The sequence below is a fragment of the Solanum dulcamara genome, chromosome 2 (genome assembly GCF_947179165.1).
Source record: "Solanum dulcamara chromosome 2, daSolDulc1.2, whole genome shotgun sequence".
NCBI lineage: Eukaryota > Viridiplantae > Streptophyta > Magnoliopsida > Solanales > Solanaceae > Solanum > Solanum dulcamara.
In genome coordinates, this window is record NC_077238.1 from 21,761,222 (window position 1) to 21,778,541 (window position 17,320).

At 35.4% G+C, this 17,320-nt stretch overlaps 1 protein-coding gene across 1 annotated transcript; it reads right to left on the reverse strand.

Annotated features, from left to right (window-relative positions):
- Positions 1–304: 304 nt before the first annotated feature.
- On the reverse strand, positions 305–16,752 carry LOC129880437 (serine/threonine protein phosphatase 2A 57 kDa regulatory subunit B' theta isoform-like). The gene is made up of 3 exons (XM_055954472.1): positions 16,363–16,752; positions 14,980–16,125; positions 305–897 (listed from the first exon to the last, which is right to left on the reverse strand). Exons 1-3 carry the CDS (start codon positions 16,375–16,377, stop codon positions 547–549), a joined length of 1,512 nt encoding a protein of 503 aa, XP_055810447.1. The 5' UTR covers positions 16,378–16,752; the 3' UTR covers positions 305–546.
- Between the last annotated feature and the right edge of the window lie 568 nt (positions 16,753–17,320).

The window sequence follows — 17,320 nt, forward strand, 5'->3', positions numbered from 1 at the left end:
CCATAAGTTACAGGCTTCCTACATGACTGGTTACAACCTGCAAAGTTAATTCTAGCAATTACCAATTTTACTTTGTGATTTTTATTTTCCTTTTTGATATTCCGGTTAGACCAAACATAAGTGACTAATATACTATTCCCATCAGCTTCTGTAACTTGTCTGTTGGGAATATATGCAAAGAGTCTCTTGAGCATAATGCCAAACTTACATCATTTTATAATCTATACCTCATCTTAAGAATTATAAGCATTTGTTGAAGAGTGGTATTTGCCAAATGTTTACCAAAACAATGAATGTAAAGATGTTCAACGAAGTATAATTTTGATAAAAAAATACTTGCTCCCCTACCATCTCCAAATTGCCAAAGTTAACACATATAAACAAAGTATAATTACAACTACAGCTATCAGGGTGAAACTGACCAGGGAAAAAAAGGCAATGACACACAAAATCCCTTTTCGCCTTGATAAATTCATTGCTTCCAAAATGTAAATTTAACCAGAATTATGAAAATTAAGAACAAGGAAGAACAAGCATATCTTAATATTAAGTTCGAGAATGCCCGGAGGATGGCACAAGCACAGCTTCATTACTTGTAGTATTTTTGGCAGCAAGTTCCTCTAATCGTTTCCAAGTAGCTTCACGTTTTGATTTAACCTCATCTTCCTTCAATTCATCTTCTTGAAACTTGTGCAAGCACTCCTTGAATAGCTCAGGATCAAGATCATAGAATATCTTCTGAATATTCAGTGACAAACCGTGAACAGCCTGATTCCAGTGGTTTGTGGCATTTCTCTCCAGTGCAGGAAAGATGATAGGCAATATCACCTTTCGGTGTTGCTTTATCAAATTCTCAATATGATCGTTGTTCCACAAGAATAGAGCCCTCTCCGCCACCTATAGTGAACACAAACACGAAGTCTTCTCAATTAACAAATTTGAAAATTAACCAGAGCAAACAACACAAAAGAATATTTAGAATGTCTGTATCCAAGTTAACTCTTCCAGCAACATGGTAAACACATGATGTCCTGATCTTCTTCTCATTCAAAACATTCTATGAGTTCACAAGAACAATATCCATCAATCAACAATTTGTGAAAACTCATTATGCAAAAAGATCAAATAACTGAATTTTCTGAAGATACCTGAAATTTTCATACAGACAATGTAAGGGGGCCTCTATTCTACTGCAATCTATAGTTTTCCAACATAGAAATTAGGTATACGATGTTTAGAATCAATAATTTAAGAAAATTAAATAAAAAGAATTAAAGGGGATGAGAAGAAGAATAAGACACAACAGAAGAGGCGGAGCCACTTGCACTTTTAGTCCCTCAACTTACACAAAACTTCAATACTGACCTCCTAAATCCCACTAAGCATATTTAACCTTCAACTAACAGATACAAGCCTTCAGGTCTGTTAATAGAGGGACCAAAAGGTGAGGTAGCTCCAAGCAACATGTCATGCAACATGCATCAACATGCAGCCACACTGCCAGATTTCAATTCCACTTTACTGAAAAGTTGATCATTCTTGTTGTAACACAACTTTAAGATTACTCAAGAAGATGCAAATAGTACAAGAGTGAATAAGTACAAAAGTGAATTTGTTAGCTCTATACATATGGCCTATACTAAAGATAGGGAGCTCCAGGAGGTCCAACAAGGTGTCACTGAATTTCTAAGGCCAAAAAATTACTCTTAACTATATAAACATAAATTACAGTTGGCCTTGAGAGAGTAAGTTGGAGTTCATATTCCATCAAAACACCTAAGGTTCCTTTCTATCTAGACACACCCAAAAAATACAGGCAAGAAACTTTTTCCAGATTTTCCTCATGGACTTACCAACTATCCAGGAACTCTAGCATATATAGGCATCCTTAATATTCACACGTCCACAGGCATGGTCCAACTAAGTCCAAAAACTGAAATGACCATGTGCCGAATATCTGCAATAATTGTTGGTTTCTATGCTTTGTTGATACATATAGCATCTGTTGACAATATGTATGTTCCTTCAGCTGAGATTGTCTTGAGTCAAACATGCTTCATAAAATATTGTCCAGTTGAAACAAATGATTATTGAGGGTAATTGTCGTTTTCCAAATTAGTTTCCATAGCCAATTATGCGCCATCTCATTTTAGGCACAAAAGGATGAACATCCTGCTTCTACAGAGCGTAACCTATCAGCTTTATTGCCCCATCTTAGTCTGTCTGAAATATGTTGCAGTTCCCAAGTCTTTCAAGTAAGTTGAGTAGTTCATCAAGCTCCCAAACCTGCACATTCCTTTTGAGTAGTGAGTTCCAAGTATTGTCTTCTCTGCTTATAAGATTCTGGACTTTTGAGTTGTTGAAGATCTGGAAAAGATTAGGATGTTCAATCTGCAGAACTGAATTTCCCAGCCACCTATCCTTTCAAACTTGATGTTTATCCCATTGTCTACTTGGATCTGCAGTTTTGATAAAATTCATTCAACAGTTCTTTTTTTTTGAGAAAGGCAACGGTGAAAATGCATTCCACAACTTAATTTCATTTTTCCAGAGGCCAACAACATGTGGATTGGTGCACCAATGGCTCTAAACACCATGTTTTGCAAACACCTCCTTCTTCCAAAGAACATGCTTTTCCTGAACATATCTCGACATGCATTTCATGAGCATACATTTACTATGGCGAGGTTTCTGATTCCCTAACCACCTAAGGATTTAGGTTGTGACTTTTCTCCATTGACCAAATAAAACTTGTGTATTTTGCTGCTACCTTTCCAAGTAAAATTCCTTCTTAACTTTTTCTTTTTGATATAGTTATTTCTTATGAAGAAAAATTCCTTCTAATCTTGTCCAACTGCTTTTACAACTTAACTAGGATGGAAAACAATGACTGTGTGTGGGAATGTTATCCAAAACATTATTGGTGAGTCACTTGAGTGCAAGGTTGTCACTCATTGTAAAGTATGACATCTTCCATGTAGTAGCCAATCTTCTTTCAAATTTTTCCACTATACCATTCCAAATTTCAGTTGATCTAAATCTTAGCACCAAGTGGCCACCCTATGGAGGTTGTTGGAAAAGTACTAATGTTGCAGCACCAGATAGATGGTGCTTTTCAACATATTGATACATGGTCCTAATAGAGCCTAAAGAATCAGCAATGTAAGATTCAGGTATAGCACCAGCGATTCTTTAGCACCACAAAAAATGAGGGTATTATATATATATAATTGCATTCCCATGATTGGTGCCTACTTCAAAACCTTTTTTCCATGATAAATTCTTGGTTTTATCAAGAATTTTACTTAACCCTTCCATAATCAGAATAAAGAGATCGTGGGAGAGTGGGTTCCTTGTTATTTCATAGTAGTGATGTAGAATTTTATCTATTTGGCTCATCTATCACCAAATCCCATTTCCCTTAACATTGTGATGAGATATTGCCAGGTGAGCATATCAAAGGTCTTTTCGATGTCCAGCTTATAGAGGATGATTGAATCCCCATTTTTAGCTTCCAATCAAGTACTTCATTGGCAAACAATGTTGTATCAGTGGTCTTTCTGCCTTCAATGAAAGCATTTTGGTCTCCAAATATAAGTATTCCAATCACCTTTTTCAATCAAACAGCTGACAACTTTGCAGCAATTTTATAAACACTATCAATTAGGCTGGTTGGTCTATAACCCTTGAGCTCAATTGCTCCTTGCTTTTAGGAATTAAAGAAATAATGAGGCATTGCAGGACCTAACCATATCGCATTTTGGTGGAGTGCCTCAATTACATCTGTCTTAATGATTTCCCGGGCTTTATGGAAGAAAGCCATTATATAGCCAATGGACCTGGTGCCTTGTCAGGTGCACAGGATCTAATAGTTGTAAATCCTCAAAATCCTTCTTCAGTTCTGTCCTTTGCTCGTATGTGATGCTAGCTTAACCAAAAGTTCATTTTTTATCACCAAGAATCATTTTCAGAATATAGCCTTTGGTAGAAGTCCAGGATTACCTTCTTAAATCTGTCCCCTCTCTTCAAAGATTTCATTGTGTTGATTTTATCAATGTAGTTAGTTTCTTCTGTGAGAATTTCCATTTTCAGGAAATACTTGGTATTTTTGTCCCCTTCTTTAAGAACAGATACCTAGTTACCTCCATGAGACCTCCTCTGCCCACCATGAGACCACTTAAAGCCTTGGCAAGCTACTGAAGTTCCAGTTTCAAATCTAGCAATTTGGATGTCTTACATTATGATAGAGTTATATTTTCCATGACCTATTCTAGTGTCATTACTCTTCCAGTGCCCTGTTTCTTTCTCTACTTTGCCACAAAACTTCTTTATTCCAAGTGGTAGGATCTTTGAGGAACTTCAACTTTTGTATTGCCACATATTTTCATAATTGGTTTTCTTTACTGGCTTGCATGTTGATTTTCTCTGGTGCAGCTCTAGTTGTCTTCTTTCCTCCATTCTCAAAATGATGTCCAAAGTTCACGTTCAAACCCAGAAACATTAACTTCAAAAGTTTTGCATGCTTAGCTATGGCAAGTTTAGTCCACTTCGATGTTTCATTACAGTTGGCTTGTGGATTATCTGAGAGCATGTACATTCCTCATATAATGGAAGAGAGAGAGTGTCACTGTAAGAGTGAGAGGAGAGCTCTGATTCAAAGCTACTAGTCAGCGACATCTCCAGTGCCGTCTAAAATTTTCGAATCAAAGAATTTAAATCCATCATTGATTCGGCTTTGTCATGCTTCCGAGTGGTGAGGTAAGTTCTTTTCTTTGATCAAATAAGGTGAAGAGGTAAGTTTATCGTGGATTTGTAATCCATCTGAGCAAGGGTCATGTCTGCGCTCCAATGTTAAAACATTAAACCTACAAGGATCAAAACCAGGCCCAACTGCTCGCCAAAACATGCTATTCGCTTTTTTTGGCCTTTTGAATAACAATGTTGATTCAATCTTTGACCATAATTTTACAATCCAATCTGGCTCATTGTTTGGACTTGAAATAGACACAGCCCACATGGCCTGCCCACTACTGGCATATACAGGCTTTTCGAATCTTGAGGAGTCAGACCAGTCAATCAGTCCCTTCGCCTTCTCGCCCAATTCGTCTTTTCCAATTGGCCTGAGTTCATGTGAGAATCAGGCAAAATTGGAATCTAAAATTTCCAATCACCCACTTAGAGTTGTAACTTTCACGGAGGCTCACCATTGAAGCTCTTGACATAAATACAAGCCTAAAAGAGATGTGTTTTGTTCTTGGTATCTTCTTCGATTCCAAGCTAGCCACCACAGAGCTCTCTGATGACGTGGAATGTATCAAACGACCATGCATGTAAAGGAATACCGAAAGCTTTGACACAGCATTGGCCAAGCTTCCCATTTGTTAGCATTGACCCAAATGTCAAGAGTTCACCAATCCAGTGATAAAATGCCTATCATTCCAAAACCAATCACCTGTGTTAACTTGTATTGCTTCAATCCAGTGATAAATGCCTACCATTTCAAAACTAATCACTTGCCCTAACTTGTATTGCCTTTTGCCTTGATAGAAGGTCAAGCGGGAATCAGGTGTGATTTAGTGGGGTTACTTTAATCCTAGCACATAGTTTCCATCTATTGATAAAGCATTTTTCATCACCTCCCGGTCTGGGAAATGGTTGAATGGTCATTGAAACAACCTGTTACACGTTTTAACAAGAATATCTGGTTGGCATTTTCACTGCTGCTCTGAATTCCATTAGGAGCTGCTTTCACTGTTTGAGCTACCATTTCTGGCAATTGAAAAATCTTAATCGTTTTTGCATAATTCTGTCTGATGCGAAGCGAGAGTGAATCTGGCATTGTGTAGTCTTCCAAGGAAGCTTAGGATTTTGTCAACAATGTCTCCTTATATTCTGTTGTATTTTGATTCTAAAATAATCACCGCAGATTCCCTGTTCAACAACCAAGCTTCAATTCTCACAAAATGACTCTAGCAGTTGGTAGTTTTGAAGTACTATTTATGTGTATGCTTGTATCTTCCTTCTCCATACCCTACAACGATCCCCTGCCCCTGGTGATGCCCATGTAAAAGCATCGCAAACCTATTGGAGATTTTCTTCATCTATTCTAGTTCTGCTAGTAGATCAGATCTCATGGCACACTCGATAAGTGCAGACCATCTATCGAAGTTGATCACAAATATAATAATATTACTTAACTCAAAAGATTTTTCCCCGGAAATAAAGCTCCTCTCTTCCGTCGCTAAAATGGGAGTGAGAACTGAGAAATCACCGGAAAAGAAGTTTACCAGGGAAAGGAAAGACAGAGAGAGTGAGTTTAGGAGGAGGCCCATTTCCCAAGAAAGAGCTTTCTTCTCTTATAGTTCCCTATCTATCAGAATGTTTTCATAGGTTACAACATGGTTTTCTCAAAGTCTACATAAGGTATGCTTTATTTCTATCAAGAATCACATAAGGTACGTTGTCATGAATTCGAAGCTTCACGTGAAAATACACCAACATTCGCAATATGTCCATTGAATTATCATAACCAGTGTTCTCTGGGATAAAAGCGTCCTCTGCTGACGCTAACTCAAATGCTCCCCAAGTTAGCCCAAGCAATGGAATTTAGCCAACCCAAGTAATATTGTACATTAATCTCACCAGTTACTGCTCTGCACACCAACTGCATATTCCACTCATTGAAATGTACATGTGGGCTATTTATTTGACAAACAGGTCTAGTATGAAGTGTATTGACAGGACAAGCAGGTTTAACAGGGGAAATAATGTTGGGAAAACTATGCTCATGCCCCATATCAGCAAATTAATTACACACTCCTACCCCTTTACTTTGATGCCCTTCAATGATTACCCAAAATGACTATTTTTTCTTTCCTCCACCTGAACGCTCTATTGTATTTTGTCTTTTTTGTTTTATTTTGGGAAAGGTTGAGTCTTAGGTTATTCTCTTCCTTTTTGCCTTTTTATTTTTCTTTTAAAAAATACAACAAAATTCAAAAATAAATGTAGTAGCTAACTTTTTTCAGACTAATAAAAATGTAGGAAAGTTAAATAATTAGACTACAACAAGTAATTGAAAAAAATACTAAAATCACTAGCTCATTTATTAAAATCAAAATTAATAAAAAATGTATTTTATATACTCCTTTTCTTCTTTTTATTAAATCCTTTTTTCTCATTTATTTCTTTATTCGTTTATTTTTCTCTATTTTCTCTTGCTTTTATTTTTCACCCTTTTTTCTCCTTTATTGGTTCCTTTTGTTATTGCATTTATTTTATTTTTCAATTTCTGTATTTCTTTTTCCTATCCTTTACTTTTTTCGATTATTTTTTTATTCTTTATTATTTTTCTTCCTTTTTCATTCCATTTTTTTCTCAAATCATAATATTCTCTATTTTTTCACTACAATTTAATTTCATATATACTGTCATGGTATTATTGACTGTTGCTTCAATCCTTTAGTGAGACTTTCATGATACCATCAGAATATACTGTCATGGTATCATTGGGGTTTGCTTCGGTCCGTAATGATACCACCACGGTATATCTATATATTGTCATGGTATTATTGATATTTAATTCAATCCTTCAGTGACACCTCCATGATACCATCACAGTATCGATATACAGTCATGGTATCATTGACCGTTGCTTCAATCCTTCAGTGAGACCTTCATGATACCATCACAATATATCGATATAATGTCATGATATCAATGATGCCTGCTTCGATCCTTCAGTCTATTAGTGAGACCTCCATGATACCATCAATAAATGAGAAAAGAAAAAAAGTAATTAATGATAGGACAAAAGCAATAAATGAAAAGACCAAAAGTAATAAATGCTTTTGGCCTATCATTAATTACTTTTGTCCTTTTCTCATTTATTATTATTGTCCTATCATTAATTACTTTTGTTCTTTTCCCATTTGTTATTTCTCTTTGTTCTTTTCTCATTTATTATTTTTATCCTTTATTAGAGATACCATTTGGTAACATTGTTATCATTTGTTTATTTCTTTCTTCTTCTTTTTTTCTTTTCTTCTTTTTTTTGTTAGTTTATCTTCTTTTGAATTTATTCTCTCTTTCTATATTTTTGCCTTTTTAAGAAAATTAAATACAAAAAAATAAACAAGTCACAATAATAAATAGATATATTATGATGATATTATGAAGGTCTCATCAAAGAACTTAAGTAAACTTCAATGATACTATGACAATATATAGATATGTTGTCATAGTATCATGAAGGTCTCATCGAAGGACTGAAGGACTGAAGTAAGCCTCAATGAACCATGATAGTATGTTACTCATTTACTGATGGTATCATAGAGGTCTTACTAGAGGACTGAAGGATCGAAGCAGACATCAACGATACCATGACAATATATAGATATATTGTGATGGTATCATGAAGGATTGAAGCAAGGATCAATGATACTATGACGGTATATAGATACTGTGATAGTATCATTATGGACTAAAGCAAATTTCAATGTTACCATGTCAGTATATATATATGTACTGACATGGAGGTGTCGCTGAAGAATTGAAATAGATATAAATGATATCTTGACAGTATACTGTGATGGTATCACGAAGGTCTCACTGAAGGATTGAATCTTATCTCTATCAATGATGGTTTTTCTTTACTCCTTCCTTCCAGTTTCCCTACCAGACGCTTCTTCAATAGCCCAGTATCCTGGATATCTTTCGGAATCTCAACTTCAATTTATCCCTCCTTGTTTTTGATGTCTGCATCTCGTAGATTTTTGGACTGCCATTTACTATTACGTACGACTCGCATATGGGTAGTTTGCATCAGTAACTCTAGGTGGGAATACAGTTTCCATCTTTTTAGGGATGAAATTCTCAATCTTAAATGCAATGTCTAGCCATCCACCATTAATGGCTAGCTCTGGGATGTGACTAGGACAGATCTCCCCCCATTATTAATAGTTATGATGCTTATAAATCTCCCGTGTTCATTGTACTTTCTTGTGCAAAAATGGTCAGCCCCTTTCTCTACATTTTTCCACCTTCTTATCATCTTCTTATGGTCGCAGGAAGCTTCTCTTAGAATGGTACAGATCCACTCCATAATTTTGCAGCTCATGGAGGATCTCCTCATCATCTTACGGCTTCTTTCTACCCATTCATACCACTCTGCATTCTCAGAATTCCATCTTGTAATACCAAACGACTTGAATCCTACATTGAAATAGATCATGTTTTCTCCCATTGTTGGATGAAGTTACTAGACTGAAGAAGAGGTAAAGAACTAGTTATCATGTAAGGTGATAACTCAGGTTAGATGTTACATTTATTTTTGTTCCTAGTCCATTTTTCCCACTTGAGTCAACTGGTCCTTGCATAAAACTGATAATTTTTATTAGTCTAAAAAAAAGTTAGCTACAATATTTATTTTTGAATTTTATTGTATTTTAAAAAAAAAGAAAAATAAAAAGGCAAAAGGAAGAGAACAACCTTTCACATGAAAAGAAAGGCTGGACCTTTCCCTAAATAAAACAAAAAAGAAAAAATACAAAAGAGCGCTGACGTCGGGCTGAGCAAAGAAAAAATAGTCATTTTGGGTAATTATTGAAGGGGAATCAAAGTAAAGGAGTAGGAGTGTGTAATTAATTGGCCAATATGGGTCATGAGCTTAGTTTTCCCATTTCTTTATCATGGTATCAGAGCCAAGCCCACCCCAATTCTTTGTTCACCGATGTTGGGCCCTAAATTATACTGTCCGCGCTCCAATTAAAAAGTTCTAACATAAGGGGGAGTGTTAAAGAGTCCCACATCGGGACTCTAACACATGGATCTTGCTAGTCCAATATGGCTATACTATCAAAATAACAAAAAGAAACTAAATTTAAGTTTGATAACTCACTATGTTAGCAGTATTATTAGTGCAACAAAGAAGTAGATATCATGAAAACTCAGATATGACCCATATTGTAGCCACGTAATCTGAATTATCCCTTCTTCTTTTATTATATAGAAGAACTATTTCTTCTTTGCAACAAGTAAAATTTGTCTTACTAATCGATTATTACCTAATTTTGCTGAAATATACAGAAATCCTTTTAACAGAGTAATTTGTCTCCTCCATTCAGTTTCCGTTGCTACCACTCCAATCATCAGACTTCCAAATAAGAGGTTCAGTTCATATCTTACACCTCCTTCCAGTCAATTCTGCTGCACTAATATTCTAGCTTAACCTTCTAACTGCTTAAATTGAAGGCCTTAAATAAAATAAAATATGATTTTAAAACTGCTTTGTCTCGCTAGCCTACATACACCAGGCATCTGTACAGTGTAGGGAGTTAGTACTCCAGAGAAAAAAGCAGCACTATAACGTGTACAGCATATTTTTCCCTACTTTTTCCAGCACCACTCTCACATAAATTAGGTAGGAAGCACAAAAGTCACCCATGTGTTTGACATCAATGTACCAAGATCAAAGATTCTAGCAGACATCGCATGATTAGACGAATGAGGTTTTCATGAACAGATGATAGAAATTCCTTTAATTCTTGTCCAAGCAATATTACTGTGTTTGGTATTACAGAATCAATACTGCATAGGAATTGACATACAAAAGGTACTGAAACGTTTTAATTAAGGCATCCTCTTGTTGTTAGTTGTTACAAGAGATTCGGGTAGTTAGTAAATCAGAGAAATAAAAATTCTCTTTGAACAAGTCTGCAATTCCCTCTGAAGACTAAACATTACCTTTTGGCACTGCAGAATTATTTGTCTTGGGTAGATTTGAGCTATCTATTATTTTACTCTGTCCTCACATCACATGACAGAATAGGCAATACAACCATATGAACAAAGTATGGTGAAATGCAAAGATGAGGAGTAAAATGCATTGCATAATAGGAGTACAGCAAAAGATTACATACTCTAAGCCATATCAGACAACCAGAACAACTAATCAGGAATTTTTCCACGGAGAATAATGTAGAACTTTAAGGAAAGTAGTGTACATCATTTTTCTTATTAGAAACAAGCGGGAGAGTGGGGAAAGTAGCATGTATCCTGCATTTTAACTTGAGTTTTCTGAATCAAACGTAGCTTGGTTAAAGGTAGAGTATTTTACAGATCATTTATCATCAAGGAGAAAGCCAAACATGCATGGAAGAGAAGCCCCCCATCCCCACCCCCGGGCGCACGTCAGATACTCCAAAAAAAAGGAATTTCTGAGAATCTGACACGGCACCGGGCACACATACAGAGGGACTCTAAAACATCAACTCTTTCAGTCTCACTTTATTTGTCATAGTTTGACTTGACACAAAATTTAAAAGAGGAAGTGTTTTGAAACTTGTTATTTAAATGTACCATAACATTTGTGTGGCTAAGCACATGGAGTTTTTTTAGGCCAAATCCATTGGTGGCCCCTTAAAGTTGACACCAAGTTTCACTTACACACTTTAACTGGACGATATTCATTTTAGACACCTCATATAGGGTCCTGCTGTGTCATTTTGACACTTTTTTGAAAATAAGCAAAAAACTGAATGAGAGTGTAATACACTCGTTGATGACGTGAAAAACAACCAATTAAATGATTACATGTGTTATTTTAAGTTTAAAATTATTTTAAAATTCACTTAGTAAATAAAATAAAAACATTATTCTAAAAAAATCAATTGCACCCCCACCCCCCCACCCCCCCACCCCGCCCCGCCCCGCCCCAATGGTAGTTGTCTTCTCTACTACACCCAACAATTTTCTTTATTTTTTTCTTAATCTGCTTTTTAAAGTTGTTTCAGAGCTTTTTTTTTCTTTCTATTTTGATGTTGTTTTGAGAGAAAAAGAGAGGGGGAGGAGGGAGGGAGAGAAAGAAAGAAAAAATATAAAATATGAGTATTGGTATGCATTTTTTCCGGCGAAAAAGGTGGAGAGCAGTGATGGTACCTTACCCTCCTTTTCCATCGGAAATCATCTTTTTTTATTACACTCAAAAATCTCTTTTGTGTTTTTTAAAAATTTCTTCTTTTCTTTTACTTTTCATAGCTATTCCTTTTCTTTCTTTTAGTGTTGTTTTGTGGGAAGAAAAGAGTGAGAGGAAGAAATAAAGAGAGAAGAAATATGAAATATGGGTGTCGGTATCCATTTTTCCGGCAAAAAAAGTGGTGGGAGGTGATTTAGAAAAGAAATACAATGATGAAGAAAAAAATGGGTTGAAAACGGATTTGAATAAAAAATCCGACCTCCATTAAGGAAGTTTAAACTTGAAAAAATGGTGGAAGGTGGTGCCTTGAGAAATGGAGAAGAAGAAGAGAAAATAAAATAAAAAATAGCTAAATAAAGCCTTTCACGCGTTATTGTTGAGTGTATCACACTCACTTTGCCATGTCAGCAAAAAGTGTCAAAATGACATAGCGGGCCCCTACATGAGGCGTCTAAAGTGAACATCGCCCGATTGAGGTGTCTAAGTGAAACTTGGTGCCAACTTTAAGGGGCCACCAATGGGTTTGGCCAGTGAGACTCAAATATAAAAGAAAAATTAATTTATAACTAATCTGCATGTTGTGGTACATTCAAGTGACATAAAAATATAAAAGAAAAGCTAATCTATAACTACATGTATGGGGGAAATCATGTTGAAATGTGTAACTTTTTTATCTAAAAACTTAAGTTGTTAGAAGGAACACACTTTTATTTGCTTAATTATGTCCTCAGTAGTGCCTAACAAAGTCGACCGGAGAGAGAACTCAACTGTCATATGCACCAAATTAGACATAATCTTTTACTTTTATCATGCTATTATAATGTATGACCAAACCAGCCAAAAATAGTTGCTTCAATGACCTCATTTCAGAGGAATGAACAAGATGACTGCTCCTACTACAAGACTCCAAAAGTGCAAGCACCTCAAATAAATGTCAAACCATGGCTTCAGATCTTCATGCTACTCCTCATCACTAACAATAGTCAGTACAACCTAAAGGGACTTAACTTTTTCAATCTAATAAGCATGTCTTACAGCCAAAATCCAAAGATCCAACATCAGCAACATGCTAGAGCTCAACTTTAACCTCAATCCATAAATGGTTGCACATTGAACTGATTGAAATGAAGAGATACATCATTCATATCTGTCCATGCAGCTGCACTACAAGAGTAGCACTGGTAAAGCATAAGTCTCTGGGATTTGTTACAGTTTTACAAGTTTGAAAAAACCATTAAATGATTCATCTAAGATCCCCGTTAAAGCTAAATGTGGTTGCAATGTTTCAAAATCTTTAATTGTCATCATTTATGGGAAATGTTCAAGTTCCTTTTTCAATAAGCCCTTTATGAGAAATAGTAAAAGCCACCATCATCAGCAGTGCCAATTCTAACAAGGGATTCAAAAATCTGAAGAACACCAAATCTAGTAGTTTTAAGCAACTTTCGCCACTACACTAAATGTAATTTCCAAGAGCGTAAAAGCAAATTATTTTTGTATATATAATTTGCTTTTACTCTACTACACATTGCAACTTTCGGACAAAGGGGATTCAATTCCTTACATGTGGCCATCACTGATCAGCCGTTGAAAAAATGGTTTTAAAACATATTAAGGTACAACACATCTCAGCACAAGATAGCAACAAGGAGAATCTGCAATTAACAGGGATGGAAATCAAAAGGGGCACAACAACAACATACCCAGTGATCTGCGGGGGGGATTAGAGTGTACAACATAGACCTTGCCCCTACCTCGTGGAGGTAGAGAGGCTGTTTTCAAAAGAAAATCGAAAGGGGCACAAGCTCAAGAAATTACAGAAGACCTTTTCTTCTTGCCGAGTTTCTCTTTTATGCTGATTTTTTCTCTATTTTAAGAACCTGAACTATATTTCATATTTGCTTGTTCTATTAAAGAACCGAATTACAGCCAATAGATCGATTTAGGCTTAAGTTAGTATCTTTTTAATGGAAGTAATGTATTATATGAATACACATCCAGAAGATGCTGAATAAAGTACATCCTGACCAAAAGTCTCTTAAGTTCCTGTGCATATGGCTTTTACGCTAAAGTTAGTTACGTCATTATTATTACAACAAAGAAAAATCTGCTAGAAACTTGTCAACATTTTTTTATGTTTTTAGTTATTCAACAACTATAGTGTTTGCTTGCTATCTTACTGAATAAACATCCGCTGATTGCATCTGTAGTTAGCAGTAAGGAATAACAGATAACTAATTTAGACAATTCTATTCACCTTCTTATGATGGAAAAAAGTACATTACACAATTTGGGTTCCCATGCTAAGGTACCATGAACGGGCAGAGAATAAACTAAAATAAATTCAGCACCACCCCATCTCAAACACAAAGGGTAGCAGCTCCATCATAGGCTCTGACAAATACAAACACTATTTCTTACTTTTCAGAATATTTAAGAAACCTGTCTTCATTTACCATAACCAACAACTCCCCTACTGCTGTACTGCATAAATCATGACTTTCTCTAGACACCATAAGACATGTTGCACATTCACCAATTGGAAATACAAACAAAACTATGACTATCATAACCCTCAAACAGCCACAGAATATAAATGCCTCATTCAAAAGAAGCGGAGGAGGCAAAATGGTATGAGGAACCTCCAGATCATCCTAAACCAAAAGAAGAAAACTAACTTGCTAACTGCAAGAAATTCAGTCCCTTGAAAAGGAACTTGTCGACTTGAAGAAGGAAACAAGTTTTGGCAGGAAAGAGAAGAAGAAAACAAAATAAAAGAATTGCATGTTAGTCAATTTTTCTAGCTTCAATTATTTTCTATTTTTTCATTTTCCACCAGACAACACATGGCCATAGCAAGTTATGAAACATAAACGTAATGTACACAAAGCATACATAAAAACCAAAGATAAGAGATTTGTTGTTCTCTAATGCATATCATACATGCAAGTACTTCGATACGTACTAAATGGAAGAAGTATATCTAAACATAGCCTTACACATACCTGAAAATGCAAGCTTGTCAAACATTGAGCAATTCGACGAAACAACGGCACCATACACCTTTGGAAATCTGGTGGTTGAGTAGCTTCCAAGATTTCCTCCAACTCACCAAGGAACATGACCTCTTTTGAGCTATTTGTTACTGGCCAATACTTTAACAATCCCCTAATAACTGTATCAGCAAGCTTGCAATCTTTCTCCACAAACTGTGTCATACAATAAGTTAACTGTTGATGGTACATGGCTAAGCATTTGGGTTTATGCAAGGGAATCAATGTCCGGACAAGAAAAAGCTTGTGTTCTTCTTTTAGTGGCAAAGCAAACCCATTGATTATGCTGCCAAGAATTTCCAGAAGCTCCGCAATCCCATTATGTTTTTCAGTCTCAAAAACAAAACGATAAAATATGTTATTAATAGCCTTCCTGATGTAAGGTCGGTGTACCATAAACTTCCCATAGACACGGTGCAGTATTATTTTCAAGTACTCCCTCTCCCTAGGGTCCTCAGAGTCAAAAATATCAAGCAATCTGAGAACAAAGGAATGATCTATGTATTTTTTGGCAACTTTTGCATCAGTTTCGGGTGATGCAACAAACCTCAGAAGGAACTCATACACAATCTGCAGATGTGGCCATGAAGGATCCATTGCAGGTTCATCCTCTTCCACATCGAAGGCTAACATCTTGCTCTCTCGAGGCTGGGGCATGAGTTCCCTGAACAAATTTGTAGACACCATCTTTACTACTGCTTGCATCACCACTTCTGTAAATTTTACATTTGCAGAAGTGACATACTCCACAAGCTCCAATAACGTCTGTCGCTTGATATCCTTTTCTTTAAGGTTCTTTGTAGGATCAGTGAAGTCAAACAAAACAGAACACATGTTAAGCTTCCTAATAAATAAGTTGTGTTTCTCAGAATTGGGAACATCCCTAAAACTAGGCAATGCATCGTAAGAAGCTGCAACGAGATTCCCATTAAGCTTTAAACTTCCATATCGAATAAATTTATCCCCTGTTGAAGCTGACACAGAATAAGGGGCTGAAATAACAGTATTAGCTGATACCCCAACCTTTTTACTTCCTCCATCACTTTTCTTTGAACTAGTTGAACCAGCCGTTTTCGACTGCTTCTTCTTACCAAATATCTGCTTGATCATATTTCTCTTCAGCCACCCACTTTGCACAAACAAGTAAATATATAGTATATATATTCAACAGTAAGAAATAAAACTAAATAAAGTCATCAAACAAAAATCAAGATTTCCTCCTTAGCTTAAAGCCACAAGCCACAAACTCAGAATTCCACAAAATGATGCATTAAAAGAAGACTTTTTTTTTCAACCTCAAAGAAATTCCAACTCAGATCAAGAATCATGCAATACCTGAATCAAACCCATGTGTAAAGTTTGAACCTTTTTGACTTAAAACTATATGCAAAGATAAATTATATCAAAGAAACCCCACCTTTTTCAACTTTCCTCTTCCACTGCCAAAATGGGGTTTACAAATAAAGTATATTCCCACACGCTCTCTTCACTTTCCCCCAAAACAAAGTTTGAATTTTTAATGGAAATTGAGATATAATTGCTCTTTCTTTCTTTATACTTACAGAGGAAGTAAGAATTTGGTGAATCAATTTTGGGGTTCTTGATTTTTGGTGTTGTTTGTTGACTGGGTAAATATTGTTCTTGGAATTGTATGATAGTCTGACTCGGACCAAACGACCAAAGGCCCAGTCTTAATTCTCTATACTTTCTTAATTGGTAGTAATTTGGTACAAGTCAAATGCCCAAACCGGACGGAAAGCAACTTTACAATATTCAAATGTTTAAAATATTTGCTAGTAGTGTTATTTTAATAATAGTATTGCCCAGATATTTTAAAATATAATAAATTTTAAACTGAAAAATAACTAATATAAATTATTATTGAGTAACAAAAGTGCTTGTTTAATCATGTATAATGCTTTGATTTAATATATATATATATTTAATGTTAATAAAATTTTATCCTAATCTATGTGCAAAATGAGAATATGTTCTTCAAAGACACCAAAACGTTATTCTAACAACTTCTCCTTCTTTTAGTATAATGAAGATTAATAGTATATGTGGCGTGTGTTGAATTGATATTTGTGTTAATTAATTAAATTTAAAATTTAAATTCATAGACAAATCTAAAACCTAGTGTTAAGAATACTAATTATACTTTTAGCTAAAATCTAAATATAATTTGTAAAGCATGTTGCCACCTCTTTAGGACACTCATCTCTCATTTAATCCTGCAAAATAAGACAATTTTCATTTAATCAAATATAATTTCAAAAAATATGGATGCACA